At 38.5% G+C, this 15930-nt stretch overlaps 1 protein-coding gene across 2 annotated transcripts in view; it reads right to left on the minus strand.

Moving 5' to 3' along the window:
* Positions 1 to 15930, minus strand: part of LOC131429622 (photoreceptor-specific nuclear receptor-like) — a 67106-nt gene that overhangs the window by 38035 nt on the left and 13141 nt on the right. For both annotated transcript variants that reach the window (XM_058593858.1, XM_058593859.1), the window contains exons 2-3: positions 13068 to 13211; positions 12757 to 12994 (exon numbers count right to left, since the gene is read on the minus strand). In XM_058593858.1, the coding sequence (XP_058449841.1) occupies positions 12757 to 12994; positions 13068 to 13211 (382 nt within the window). The remainder of the gene's footprint in view (positions 1 to 12756; positions 12995 to 13067; positions 13212 to 15930) is intronic.

Genomic DNA, 15930 nt, shown 5'->3' on the forward strand with positions numbered 1-15930 from the left:
ACTCTTCACAAGAGCGGATCAAATTCGTTCAACATTTTCTGGTATCCGGGCAGACCGGACGTGGCCCGGAGGTTTAAGTTTAGTGTCATAGCTCGTTTTCATAAAATTTTTCACTCACAGCTTCACAATATTACGCGAAGGTACCGGCAGTTTCGGCTTTAATTCAAAATGTTTTCTAAACACACGAACAGTTGTAACGTACGAGTGATTCTTAAAAAAAAACTAGTTATAAATAAAAACTCATGAGCGACGCTCCAATACTCCATGATGGAAAAGTACTAGACAAAAATAAACCTTCATTCTTCTACTTTCCAATGTCGTGCTCGGTTTCTCCCTTCCTTGGTTGGTTCCAGAGTAACCGGAGATAAAATGTGTCAGGTTCCTTCGCGCAACCCTGTATTTAAGTCAATTAAAAATTTCTATATCCTAAATAAAAATCTAAAACTTTTTGTCAATTTTTCTGTTAATTTTTTGGAAACTATAAACCAAACATTTTAAAAATCATCCTTCAGAAGGGGCATTCAATCTCTGTGGTTGCCTTTTGAGACGTCCTGTTTTGGGTTTATCCGACGATCAAGGTTATCTGGAAATCATCCACAAATATGCTATCCCAACGGACTGTAGAATACCGTGTGAAAGTTCATGTTTGGGGATTGGTTGGTCTTAATTACTGACAGAGTCTGAGTACCAATAATCATCTTTATTACCTTCTGCCAATTACCAACTTATCAGACAAAACGAAGACTAACAGATCGGCTGAAAAGTTCGTATCGTTTCTATGAAAGGGCGTCACTAGAATTAAATCCATACCATTTTCAGTTAGTACCAACTTTCAAAAGATACGTGTATAAATTTGACAGCTGTCTGATTATTAGTTTGTGAGATATTGTATTTTGAGCGAAGCTACTTTTGTTATTGTGAAAAAAATGGAAAAAAAGGAATTTCGTGTGGTGATGAAACACTACTTTTTGATGAAAAAAAGTGCCGCCGATACCAAAAAATGGCTTGATGAGTGTTATCCAGACTCTGCACAGGGCGAAGCAACAATTCGTAAGTGGTTTGCAAAATTTCGTACTGGTCATATGAGCACCGAAGACAATGAAAGCAGTGGACGTCCAAAAAAGGGTGTTACCGATGAAAACGTGAAAAAAATCCACAAAATGATTTTCAATGACCGTAAAGTGAAGTTGATCGAGATAGCTGACACCCTAAAGATATCAAAGGAACGTGTTGGACATATTATTCACGAATATTTGGATATGAGAAAGCTTTGTGCAAAATGGGTGCCGCGTGAGCTCACAATCGATCAAAAACAACAACGAAAAACCATGCTGAAATTGAACGAATTGGGCTTCGAATTGCTCCCTCATCCACCGTATTCTCCAGATTTGGCCCCCCAGTGACTTTTTCCTGTTCTCAGACCTCAAGAGAATGCTCGCTGGTAAAAAATTTAGAAGCAATAAAGAGGCAATCGCTGAAACTGAGGCCTATTTTGAGGTAAAGGACAAATCGTACTACAAAAATGGTATCGAAAAGTTGGAAGATCGCTATAATCGCTGTATCGCCTCTGATGGCAATTATGTTGAATAATAAAAACGAATTTTGGCAAAAAAATGTGTGTTTCTATTAAACGATACGAAGTTTTCAGCCGAACTGTTACACTGGGGTCTCTTTTTACGCGGGGGATACGTACCGCATAAAACAAAACCGCGCAAAAAAAAACCGCGTAACTTGGGAAATCCGCGTAAAAAAAACCGCGTAACTTCGGAAATCCGCGTAAAAAACCGAAAAACTTAAGGAAAAAATTTTTTGATGCAAATATCTTAGAATGCATGAACGTCCAGATCTGGTGTAATCTGGTGTAAAAATCGACTTTGGGACTTTGAAATTTGAGACCGCTTAACTTCAGAAACCCACGTAAAACCTCATAGAGAGCCATTAAATAGTTTTGGAATATTTCTTCATGCTTTTTTCTCATACAAATTTACAAGTTTAAAATTTTTACGAGCAGCTCAAAATCACAGAATAAATGGAAGTTGTATTGGCAATAAAACAATATATCCTGCTGTCTATTCGATTTTTCAAATTTATTTATTCGACTTTCAAAATTCATACAACAGTTGAGTTAAAATATAGCATACAACAATAACAAATTTAAAAAAAAAAACAAAAAATTAAAAAATTAATCACTATTGTAAATTACAAATTTACGCTTATTTGTGTGGATTGTAATATCACTGGATACTTAAGTACCAATGTTTTCTTGCATTTCTTTCACTTTAGTTATGTCACTACAAACATACACACAAACATCCTTCGTATTATATAATATTAAACCGTATTTAAATATTAAATTGTTCTGCACATACCTGTAATCGTTATCGTGTCTATCTAACTAGACGGTCGTAGTAAACGGTAAACGAATAATCAATTACTCACTCGGATATATGTTACAAATGTTTAATTTTAAATGACGAGAAGAATGCAAATTCTCTATAATAGCGGTGATTTGAAAAATGATCACATCAGGGATGCCAAGTTCTATTTTTATTTTTATTACTCTACGTATCATCTTCGATTTGTTTGACTCGTGCATTAATATATGCATAGCAGTTCAACTAGAGCCATAACACAAAAGTGAACAAAATTTGAAAAAATTATCCAACGTTTTTAGTTTCTTTCGACTTGTTGAATTTTGATGGATGTAAACATCCACCATCCAGTTATAATCTGACTCATATTAGACGACAATGAATAGTTTATTGAGGTATGCTGAAATTTAAAAACTATGAGGAGTGATTGGTAAAATCAGATCTGATTTGCAAGTGTGTCTGTCGAAATGATAAGATGGCAAATGTTAGATGAATTTGGAAATAAGGCAACTCTGGTAACCTGTCAACCAACTGTCTTACACTGATAGAAATCGACACGTTAGACGGAAGTACTTTATACTTCATTTCATCGCAGATGACTCGACACTTAAATTGCAATATGAATCTTTCCATCAATCGAACAGTAGATATACTACAAATGTATTACAACCCAACATTCAATTGACTTGACACTTGCGATTTAGTTGTCATTTAAACTGCTGAAAATGCTTAGGCTTAATTATCATGTGGAATGCATGATGATGTTGTTTGCATAGCTTGAATCATTTCTTGGTGGATTTCACAAAGGCTGCAGTTTATTTTCTTTTCCGATTGTTGAGAAGCGATCACGAACGTTTTCATTAATTTCCCACTAATAACTTATATAAAACCCAACTTCGGAAATCCGCGTAAAAAAAACGCGTAACTTCGGAAACCGCGTAAAAAGAGACCCCAGTGTACTTCCTTCAAGAAGACAACCGCTCGAATTATCGGAGACGAGCCGGTAGCGAGTGAAAAGAGAAAAATGGTGTAGTCAGCATTGATTTCAATTCCCAAAAGTCCTCAAACTTTCAACATGGCAGGGGTTGTGTTCCAATTCCTTATAATAAACATGCACAATTCTCATTCGTTCTGGTGAGAAAAAAACATGCAAATGAATCTAAAGATTGGTCAGCTCAGTCGGTCTACATACGAATCACAAATTTCAAATCTGGAAAAATGAATATGAAAGATACAATGCACACTCGTCGGTGAATGACCTTAAAAAGATTAAAACCGCAAATGAATTAATATGAATAAAAATAATAAATAACAATACGCACCCCAATAATGCCTGCAGGTAAAATAAATCGCAACAGTCATAGAACAGATGAACAGTTCCGATCGGATCAGTGGGATTCTAATAGTTTATGACAAAACTCCAAATAAATCATATGTTTGCTTGCTAAAAGCATTCTACTAAAACGCTTATCCAAGACAATTTTACCAGTGTCATCATTTACCGTGTTTATTATTTATAAATTATTTATCTAGCAGTTTTGAATGATAGGAAAAAAATTATACACCTGTTGAGGAAAAATTCGGACTACAATGATTCATTGTGATTTAAAGGAAAAGAAAAGGAAGCAAAACATACATTTTGTGGACGATCTACGTGAAATTAGTGTATTTCAGTCCAGTTTCTCTGCAGTCAACTATGAACAAACATTGAGTAAATCATTTTATTTATTCACTTGTGTAAAGATTATTCTAATCTACGGACATATAGAATTTATAATTTGGGAAATAGCAGGGCTATTAATCCCTTTTAAAACCTCATATGACAAAGTGACAGAAGTTAGAATTTAGCCATATGCACTGCGTAGAACCGCGGATGCGCCTGACTAAACCCGAATAAAATCATTGCTCTCAAACCGACGGCGTACTGCATTATCATTTAATTCAGCCACGAAATAAAGCCACCGCCCGTCGGAACAGGACGAACAGGACTTCAAGTGGATGTGCACAGAGCTGGGGTCCCAACGGAAAAGGCATACATATAAACAGACAAGGCACTCGAACCCACCCAAGTATGTATGGCACGTCGAAACGCACAACAGCATGCTGGGTGCTCAATTGAATAGACTTTTAATACCGGATCATCCTTTTGCATTTTGGTTTTATTTTCTCTGTCTCGTTTTTGTTCTTTAGCCTTTTCCCTCCCAGTACGACTGCATGACTTTGCGCTGATGACAGTCGTTTTTGGTACGGAATAGCAGTGTGCTGTTCGGTCGATTCTACCCTCGCCGTATCGCTCCAGCGAAACTTCAAGGATCTCGTCACTAAATCCTATCAAAGCGAGGCGAGTAGCAACAAAGACCAGGCAAATAGGATCCGAACCGAGGCACTACGGAGCACCGCCATTCGACGGCGACATTAATTGGAATTGAAGTGAATGCCATTTGGCAAACTTCGGAACATCGACCGATTGGCGCCCCCTATTGGCCACGTATTGAACTTTGGGAGAGAGAACAGAAAGCATCATCAAAATGCTACAAGTTCTGGTCCGTCCCTTCTTCGTCGAATCCGAATCCGACTCCACCAAATGCCGGTCGCCATGTTTTGTGGTGTTCTCGTGGGGAGAACACAGCCGTCAGCCATCGTGTTTGGAATACAGAAGCAAAAACTACACCATTTGCCAATCAACTTCGTTCAAGTATAAAACATCCCAACAAAAGTGCTTAAAGCATGAGAGCGACATTCAAATGAGTTTAATACAAGAGAAGACGAGATTTGCTTTAAGTCTTCCAGAAAGTTTTTGGCCTTGAACAATTGTGACGATGGTTGGTAAAAGAAGCAATTTTTTTTTCAATTTTCATGAATCAATTCATGATATTTAGGACATTGATTCCCGAGTAAACCAGGATCATCCGAATACACATAGGCAACTTGTTCAAACATTGCTCGACACACCCTCAGTTATGTCATCAAACATATGGGCAAATTTTTCAGGGGATTACCAGCATCAAGATAGAAAAATTACACGCCATAAAATATCAATTTATCATAACACCATTCATCAACCGCCGTAATCTCTATAGTCAAAACCCTGTTGCACCACGACGACAGTCGCCTATGCAAAGCGGAACCCTCCAATCCAACTTGCTCCTGGCCGCCAGAACACGAACACTTGCCATCGGAAGCTCTCGCAACATTATGCTAAAAAGCAACATATTCATCCTTACAGACAACTGAATCAAATTTGTATTCATGCTTACCGAATCCGGTGAATAAAAACGCCAACTGGTGTCCCGAAATCGCGAACCCTTCGCTCTAGGCATCACCACCCGTCATCGGGTGGTGAAGGTGGGCACAGCAAAGTGCATTAACTCTGGTCTACGAACAATTGAATAGCGACATCTGATAAATTTTGACCCTAATCTTGCGCCTCCTGCTCTTCGCACCCGGCCAGAGGCCAAACAAAAAAGGAAATAGTCCATTCTGGAATCGTTGATTAATTAGAATTTAATTTATTGAGTGGCACTCTAGCTAGCACCGGCCCGTGTCACCCCAGCATAAAAAAGATCACCGTCTCTCAAGCTGGCAAGGATTCCACAAAGTTCCCCTCGAAATCACAGTCAGCAGTCACGGTGGCACCTTCTTCTTGGTTGAAGGGAACCAGTTCGTTCAATTGTGTTATCGATTGTGTTTCGTTAAATTGATACCGGGGATTAAGTTGTAGCTACCTCTCCTAAGTAGCGTACATGCCCTGCTCAAATATTGTTTCTTCCACTCGTACCGCAAATCGTTGCTAAATTTGTTTTGCTCGCCCTTCTGTTATAATGTCCACACTCGGAACGGTGACCTGTCAATATTGACATTCGCGGGTGTCAAAGTAAGTAAATATTGGCGGATGTTGACTGCCGAGACGACGGTAAGACTTCATGTGAAATTTATGAGTAGGAATCACAAAATAAAAAATTGGTTTTTAAATATTTTTCGATCGCATTACAACTCAAGAGTCGATTAAAGCTTGCTTCAGATAGAATTGGAACAAAGACAATTGCCTGTATTTCAGTTATTTATTATTGAATTCAAGATCTTTTTTTATACAAATGTAGCGTTTTCTTTATACTTTTAAGAAAAAATATGGATAAAATTATTCGTCACAGTTTCGAAGCAATTCTCGAATTTTTCCTGTAACACGGCTCATTAGGCGGCGCACTCCTTCTTCGTCCATCGTTATCTTATTCCACCAGGTCGTCATCTGATTGATGTCTTTGACAACCTTTCCCTTTGCGTTGAGTCTCCTCTTCATGATTGCCCAGTATTCCGCAATAGGGCGGAACTGGGGGCAGTTGGGTGGGTTAAGGTTTTTCGGAACAAACTGGACCCCTTTCTCTGCATACCATTCTTGAACGACTTTGCTGTAAAGACAACTTGCCAAATCTGGCCAAAACATTACGGGATGGTCGTGGGATCGAATGAACTGGAAAATTCGTTTTTGAAAACTCTCTTTTTGGTATAGTTCCGATGTCATTGTCTTATTTGTAACGAAAACTTTCGTTTTTTTTTGCCACAGCTGCAAATGCCCTGCCAAATCAGAAATTTTCTTGCAAATTTGTCGGCAAAAACAAATTTAAATTTGGCTGGAACATCCCCCCGAGCCGTTGTCAAGTAAAATTTTTGACCTGGGATTTGCCGAAAGTCAGTCTTGACATAGGTTTCATCGTCCATCAGAAGACCCCCGTCGAACATGGTCAGCACCTGGTCATATAGTTTCCGATCACAAATTTTGACCACACTATTCTGTTTTATGGTCCGATTTGGATGTTTGCTGGCTCGATACTACTTGATTCCTTTCCGGAGTCGAGTTCTCCTCGATTTCCGGCAAATCACGGTCCGACAGATTAGGATTCCTCTTAATCGTCTTCAAAATCTTACCACGCAGATTCCGGTTGACAGTTCCACTCCGACGATTGGCTTGAGGCTTCTGAATCGTCGTCAATGTTTCCTTATACCGTTTGATAACGCGCCATACGGTATTTCTGGGCAATTTCAGCTGTTTAGCTAGCCTAGATGCATACCACAATGGATTTTCCAAATAACTGTGCACAATTTTTTCCCTTCTTTCGGCTTCCATGTTGATTGTTTACAAAGTACAGTCGATTTGCGGAATGTCAAAAATCATACGTCAAGCTGACAAAATTCCCGATACGTGGGCCAAGAACTTGAAAATCCGTCCACCAAGAGCGCCACAATATGAGCAAAAGTTTGTTCCAATTCTAAATGAAGCAAGCTTTATTATACATCATAATTCATGATATTTTTTTGTAAAAGAATGAATTTGTGAACAAATACTACCTTAATCATTTTTACCTTTTTGCCTTTCTCTATAGAAAGGTATTAGAATTGCTGGAAAAACCGACTTTCGAACGGAGCCTCGGAGACCCATAGTGTTATATACCATTCGACTCAGTTCTTCGAGATCGGAAAATGTCTGTGTGTGTGTGTATGTGTGTGTATGTATGTGTGTGTATGTGTGTGCACTTTTCGAAGATATTTGAACGCGCTCAATTTTCTCAGAGATGGCTGAACCGATTTGAACAAACTTGGGCTCGTTTGAAAGCTACTGTCGGACCATTGATCAAGTTCGAAGATCAAATGGCTGTGACTTTTGGTTCCGGAGATATGATTGTATAAGTGACGTAACCGACAAAAAGCGTTGTATTTGAACGCGCTCAATTTTCTCAGAGATGGCTGATCCGATTTTAACAAACTTGGGCTCGTTTGAAAGCTACTGTCGGGCCGTTGATCAAGTTCGAAGATCAAATGGTTGTGACTTTTGGTTCCAGATATATGATGGTATAAGTGACGTAACCAACAAAACACGTTGATTTTTACCGCTCTTATATATAAGGGTGCCAAAATTTTGGGATCAACTCTATTTTCGTAAAGTTCTAGTGCTCAAAAGTTTAGGCACCTCGAAAAAAGCCTTCATGCAAAATTTGACCTAAATCGGACATGCTTAAGGGGTGCTGCCCGGTGGTAAAGGTTTGACAATTTTCGATCTTGAAAAAGCACCATAGGGGGGAGTACATGAAATTTCCAAAATCGAAAATTTTTTTTTATACCGAAACTCTTAAAACTGCATGAAACATCGAAATTTAGTATCCTCTCAAAAAAAATTTGTTTGAAAAAATCAACTTTCTGGGACTTTTTTCGAGATGACACTAAATCTCGACTAAAAATTTTTTCGAGATGACACTAAATCTCGACGTTTCATGCAATTCTAAGCCTTTTGGCATCAAAAATTTTTTTTCGATTTCGAAAATTTCATGTACTCCCCCCTATGGTGATTTTTCAAGATATATGAAAATTCCACTAAGTGGACTAAGAAGGCTTTTTTTAGATTAGCATCACTGATTACAAATAGGCAACGCAAATGTCAAGCACTAGTTTGGAAAAATGATGCTGACTGTGTGACATAAACACTGAAGCATGCTTTTGTGAACTACTCGAATCAATCTGAATCAATTGGTGTCAAAATTGGTATCCGAAATTATTTAATAAAAGTATGAAATATATTTTCATGAGACTTTTATGAAAAAAGAGAAAGGCATTATCACACCACTAGGTGGATTAAGAAGGTTTTTTTTAGATTAGCATCACTGTTCTCATACAAATAGGCAACGCAAATGTCAAGCACTGGTTTGGAAAATTGATGCTGACTATGTGACATAAGCATGCTTTTGTGAACTACTCGAATCAATCTGAATCAATTGGTGTCAAAATTGGTATCCGAAATTATTTAATAAAAGTATGAAATATATTTTCATGAGACTTTTATGAAAAAAGAGAAAGGCATTATCACACCACTAGGTGGATTAAGAATGGTTTTTATAAATATAAAAAGTAGGTATAGGATTCGCTCAAACTTTAGAAAAATTTTCCGACGTCGGGGAATCAAGTGTCTTATTCCAATCGATTCAGCTCGACGAACTGAGCAAATGTCCATGTGTGTATGAGTGTTGTTGACAAAGAGGTCGAAATCTCAGAGATGACTAGTCCGAATTTGGTCAAACTAGTTTACTTTTTGAGTTAAACGAAGTTTTATGTGAAAACTTTATCTGTCATAATTGAACTTGAAAACAGAATATGTTTTTAAACTTAGATTCCGCTCGGTAATAGCTATCCAACAAGCCATAGATTGTTGAAATTCGTCCATTTTCAACGAAGATATCGATATTTTTGTTTAAGCGAGTTTTCACTTAATTCCGGTAGTAGCAGTTATACGCGCTTGATGATAATGCGATGTTTCGGAGCGAAATGAAACACGATTTTCCATACTGTTTTATGCAATTTTTTTCTTAGCACCTAAAAGAATATGCACAGCACCCTTTTTCATGACGTATCGATTCTAGCACGGTTCATTTTTGGCAACATAATTTTTAAATTCAAAGCAATTCCATATTTATATTGATTTAGACTGCTTGCAACAATAACTATTGAAAGAATGCAACTTCTTACACCCTTATTCCATTCGATTAAGTTTGTCGAGATAAGTAAATTTGTGTGTGAAAAATAATTTCAATTATTTTTCTCGGATTTGGCTTAACTGATTTCTGCAAACTTAGACTGACTTGTGTGACTCAATCCTATGCTCCCATATAAGGTTTCATAATTTCATTTAAAACCAACTTATGGTTCCAGAACTACAGGATGATATTTGTAATGAAATTAAAATAGTGTCACTCATTTTGCTCGTAGATGACTGAGCCGATTTCGTCCATCTAACATTCAAATAAAAGGTTTTAAGGTCCCATAAAAACAGTTTGTATTTTAATCAGATCCGACTTCCAGTTCAGGAGATACAGGATGATTAGTGTAAACATTTCACATAAATTTATCGGGTTTATCGAATTCACAGATATTGAAGACACCCGCCATGGAGAATGCATTGAGCCAAATTTCAATAAAATTTCATATTCAATTCACAAAAAAATCATAGTGGAAGTAAGGAGGTACAATAAATACTTAAATACCTTACATTTACAGTTATGAAATAATGTCAAGTGTAAAATGGCTTAAGGCTGCCGAATAACATTTAATTCTTTACCCCAAAATTGTCTTCTTGATTTTAGAAGTTCTTCTTGATTTAGAAAAAAGAGAAAACTTGGTTTGAAGTATTTTGGTACTATTTTTGACCACTTGATATTTTGTCGCACATTGCTGAGAAATACGTTATCATATTCAGTACAATAGAAGCAATTTTCGATCAAGCTCTTCGCATTCTCACAAAAAATTATTCTATTTTGCTGAAGCCCCATACTAAAGCAAATTGTATTAATATTAAAACTTTAATTTCATCACCGAATTGTAATAAAAATACGGCCTGTAATTATTACCATTTGTAAATATCTTTTTTATTAGCCTATTGACCAAACAGTCAGACTCACATTCAAAACTTTATGAATAAGAATAATTTCCAGCATTACTGTTTATCCAGCAGAATCGGCCACAATTTTTGAAAGGCAATCATTTCAACGGCCGTTACAGTCAAATGACTGCGAAAGCCTCACCTGCCTCCATCGGGAATGTTCAGGAGCGTTCGCGCAATACTCGCACAATTCGCGGTAGGGACGCTTCTGCACAGAAATCACATTTCTGATTTATGTTTCATCATAAAAACTAACTCGAATTTGTCATTCGGATACAAATATTGAGAGCCATCCGGAACGAGCGCCCCATCAAACATATAATCCGCTCATAGTCCTCCGCTCGGGGACCTTTCGGATTGCTACATTTCTCGTACAGAGTGGATCCGGCAACATCCAACATCCGTGGCATGCGAAGGCAGTCGTATCATCGTCGTCAACGAGCAGGATCCGTCGGAGCACAGAGCTCAAACGAATCCGGTCGATGTGCGGTGGCAGAACGGCAGAAACAAGAAATCCCATAAATCATAAGAATGTAATCCCACATAATCCTGCCTGTATACATAAATTTTGATTCAATATTTTGATATTTGTGCTGTGGTCCTGCGTTTCCATCCACAGAGCACTACAGCGAGAATGTCGTTCGTTGTTCGGGTTTGGCCGAGTGGAAAAGTTATACGGATTATTACCGACTCTGGGTTCCACTACGGGACTGGCGTCGACTTCGAACTCGGTCGTCGGATGTGCAAATTGATGTGCTCTGCTGTGATAGCACAGACCGACCCAGCAAGCATCAATACACGGCCGCTTCTATCTACCGTGGGCTTTTTCGTCCTCCCTGCGCCATGGGAAGAAATGGCCGACACGAGGATAAAGTGTGATCCCCCAGGAGTGCCATTATTCACTTTCAGCCATGTTTGACCGCCACCGGCTGGGTGGGGGCTGATATGTATGTGGACTGAGTGCGAGTGTGTGCTGTCCTGGGTGGATATCAAAGTTGTTTTATTTTTCATTTTTCTTCCGAACCGTCGGCAATGGGGTTCCGGCACCGGAAGGGTACTACATGAAAGATAAATCTGATGAACCTTGTGTCAGCCGATATAATACTATGATACTTATTTGACTGGCAGGTGGAGCGTACAAAATGAAGTTTTCATGTGGAAGAAAATATGTACGCATCGTAGAGTTTCGGGAAGAAACGGTACTTGAATCTAGAACCGACCGGAAAATTGTCTTAAGCTGACATAGGATTTTTTTGTTATGATAGTGTCAAAACGGAAAATTGTAATAAAACAATAAACGTTACAATTTAAATCATAATTCAAAACATTTTCGTATTTTCCAATAAAATCAATCGTTCCCCGAACTATGACCGGCAATTTGTGGTTACCCATAGTTGGGTTTCACGGATGGTTTGCTCCTCGGATAGCTACTATGCAATCTACCATTTAGTGCAATGGGTTTATCGGTACGATCAGCCTTCCTAGTTTTACCGAGGTTGATGCCGATGCCGATGATGGTCGTTTTTTTTTGTTTGCACACACGGATACGATGTTTCCGGCCAACGTTCCCCTTCTCAACTCAACTAAAGAAAGTGGAAAATCAGTTACACCGAAAAACGAGAAGGGTGAATTGACTACAGCCGTACGAGCGTTAGCGTATTTGGACAGGCTCAGTGCTTGTCCCGAGGGATCGATCGGAATTATGTTGAGGATACACTCGGCCAAATGTGACCCGACCGTCGATGGACGAATTCACTTATGTGAATATTGAGAGGTTATCTCTGATAGCTGGTCCAGCAGGGGATCAGGAGCGAGGCGCTTTTGTGTGTTTGTAAATTAAATATAACTTATGATAATAAAACATAAATATGTAAACAATCGAGTTGAACGATTGCCACGTTTGGGAAGGTGAGTTGTAATCTGTCAGCGAATTGTTGGTCCGATTTCTAATGCATCATTCCATACCTGTAGATAAGTTTCCTCCGTACACTGCGCTTGAAAAATCCGGAACATCCATTACACGCTAAAATGCCGTAATGCTTCCCAGAACTGGTGTCCCCACAAACAACACAAATCAGACCTAGATTTTGCGCTTTTCGCGCACTCACTGTTCCACCCTCGCTGGTAGGAGTCAGGTGTTGCGAAGGCCAAGAAAGCAGTCGATTTTGTGGGGAATAGCAGGAAATAGGTGATCCTCGGTGTTCTGCAAACAAAAAGGTATCATTATCGTATCATTATGTTCCGGTGGACTATGGAAGATATCTATCTTCACTTACCAGACTTTCCCGCCAGTCCATTTTCAGTCCTTACTAAGCCAACGTGGCCGGAGTCATCTAGTCCAAAACCACGACTACTTGGCAGACCATTTTCATCCTTCTCTAGCTTGTCATAGAAATCTGCGATGGATGATTTGTTGAAACCTTTTGAGAATAGAAATAAGTTTTGTAGTTTACTTTGAAATAAATAGTTTTTTTTTAATATTGCTAAATGCGCTACTATTAAAAGACGATCCCCATTCCGAAGGAAAATCATTAAATCAGCTCTGCTAATGTGCTTGGCAAATTATCCCATTCTGTTCAACACAGAGAGTGCCTTTTAATGGCATTGCGAGAAGCGGAATTTGCATAAATCTGCTATCGATATTACAATCACGTTCCGGCGACCCTATTGATGCGTGGCACTCATAGACTGTTCAAATATCCGACCGTCCGTCTTGGAAGGGTATGTCGCTGTAACAAGGCCGCCATCACCGTTTGGACCATATCAAAGCAATAGATGTAAATTTAATCAACTACAGGCGACATATAAATACAGAGAGAACATGATTTACATAATATGCGTTAGAATAAATCGCACTTAACGAAACGGTTTGAAATGGACAAGTTGTGAAATGTCACCAAAACTATAAACTTTCACAAATGAATTTTCCACACGAGCGAAAGAAATATTTTTTTTTCTCCTGAAGAAAATACGACTTGGAAACTATTCTTAGCTTCTAAAATATCGCGCAACAAAGCATATCACACTCTGTTTACGGACGAACAACCTGTGCAAATAGTCTGACTATACTTCATGTTTTATGTCTATCAGACGACAACGTACAGCACCAAAATCGAAACAAACAACTCAACCCGACATCGCTTCTGCTTTTTTGCTCCGTAAACTGTTTGCGTTCGTTAAACACTAGGGAAAAATGATACATTTTGTTCGAAGTAAGTCACTCGGGATGTCTCATCACTTTCTTTATCCGTTATGGGTAAATTGTTCGATGAGCTGTCTAAGACCAACAAACGGTATGGACCTCGAAATGGTAGTTCAGTGTTATTAGCTGTGCAAAATTACGCAAGTTTCTTTGATCCTCTTCACTACAGTCAGTCTTTTATTTAGCTCTTTAGCATCTCGACAACACACTTCGATACGCATTGTGACATTTGGGTGAATCTTTCCCTTTGTTTTGTATACATGCAACTTTCAATGCTTCACTACAAGTAAAGGGTGTATCCGATAAAACTGACACTCGCATATTCACTCAACAAAATTAAACCGATTATCGTATTTTCAGGAAATTTAAAACTACAAAACACATGGGCTGAAAAGTTTTAGGCCTATCAAAGGGAACACGGATTTTTTTGGTTCAAAATTTATCTATTGCCTCAAAATAGGCCTCAGTAACAGCGATAACCTCTTCATTCGTGCGAAACTTCTTACCGGCGGGCATATTTTTCAGATCTACGAACAGCCAGTAGTCGCTGGGAGCCAAATCTGGCGAATAAGGCGGAGTGAAGTGATAAATCCATCTTTCATCCATTGCCCCATATCAACACAAACATTCCGGTTTGTAAGTTTAAACATGGCCAAACATTGCTGAGAATCATCAACACGTTCTCGTTTTTAGTCAACAGTGAGCAAACGCGATACCCACTTTGAACAAAACCTTATCATAGTCAAATGCACATGCAATATAAAGCCAACACGTTCTTTTGATATCTTTCCGATGTCAGCTAACACACGCAACTTCACTTTTCAGTCTTTCAAAAGGTCTCTCGGATTTTTTTATGCTTACTGGTGTTACAGCCTCATTTGGACATCCACTGCGTTCTGTATGATCAGTATCTGTACGACCGCGTTTGAAGTCAGTAAACAAACGTTTAATTGTTGTTTCTGATGGAGCGGAGTCTCCATAACTCTTTTCAAGTCATTGCTTCGCTTGAACGGTATTTTTCCCCATCAAGAATCAGTGTAAAATTAAAACACGAAATTGTTTTTGATCCATTGTTCTGAAAATAACAAAACTAGCGTCACTCTTAGCACAATATATCACAAACTAATGAATAGAATATCATGAAATTTTAACAGCTGTCTTTTAAACGTTAGGATTTGAATACACTGAAAAAAAGATGACTGCAATAAAACTAGCGCCATCTATGTGTTAGGCCCGGGACTTTACAGCTCATGGTGAATTTCATAATTTGTTTTATTCGATTTCGTCTTCCATCCCGAATCACCGTACCCTTCTTGGCACTAAGCACATCAAATATTGTAGAACCGATTTTCCAATTGCTTTCGTTGTTTTTAGCCAGATTTTTGTCAACTCCACCCCTGTTTGAATAGTTCTAGGATATTTGCGAATTTTCAATTTCAATAGCATTTTTCGAAGCTCCGGTGAATTTCGTGGAGTTATATCAGTTGGCACAAAATTGACTCCGTTGCTTCGGTACCACCCGCTACTAGAGTAATGGCAGGATACTAGAGCAGACCAAAATAGAGTTGATCCTTTAGGCTTTCTTATGAAGGACAAAAGGAAGAGGGGACAATAAATGTAATTGACTGAATTTCGACCGTATTTCAGAAGCTTTTTACCTTTTTTGCCTTTCTCATATAGAAAGGTTATGCAATCACTTGAAAAACCGACTAGTGAAAATTAGCCCGGAGGTGTCATATACCATTCGACTCAGTTCATCGAGCTGAGCAATGTCTGTGTGTGTATGTGTCAAATAATCTCACTAGGTTTTCTCGGAGATGGCTGAACCGATTTTGACAAACTAGAATTCAAATGAAAGGTCTCGTGGTCCCATACGGAATTCCTGAATTTCATCCGGATCCGATTTCCGGTTCCGGAATTATAGGGTAAAGTGTGTT

Source organism: Malaya genurostris, chromosome 2 (assembly GCF_030247185.1).
Source record: "Malaya genurostris strain Urasoe2022 chromosome 2, Malgen_1.1, whole genome shotgun sequence".
NCBI classification, from domain to species: Eukaryota; Metazoa; Arthropoda; class Insecta; order Diptera; family Culicidae; genus Malaya; species Malaya genurostris.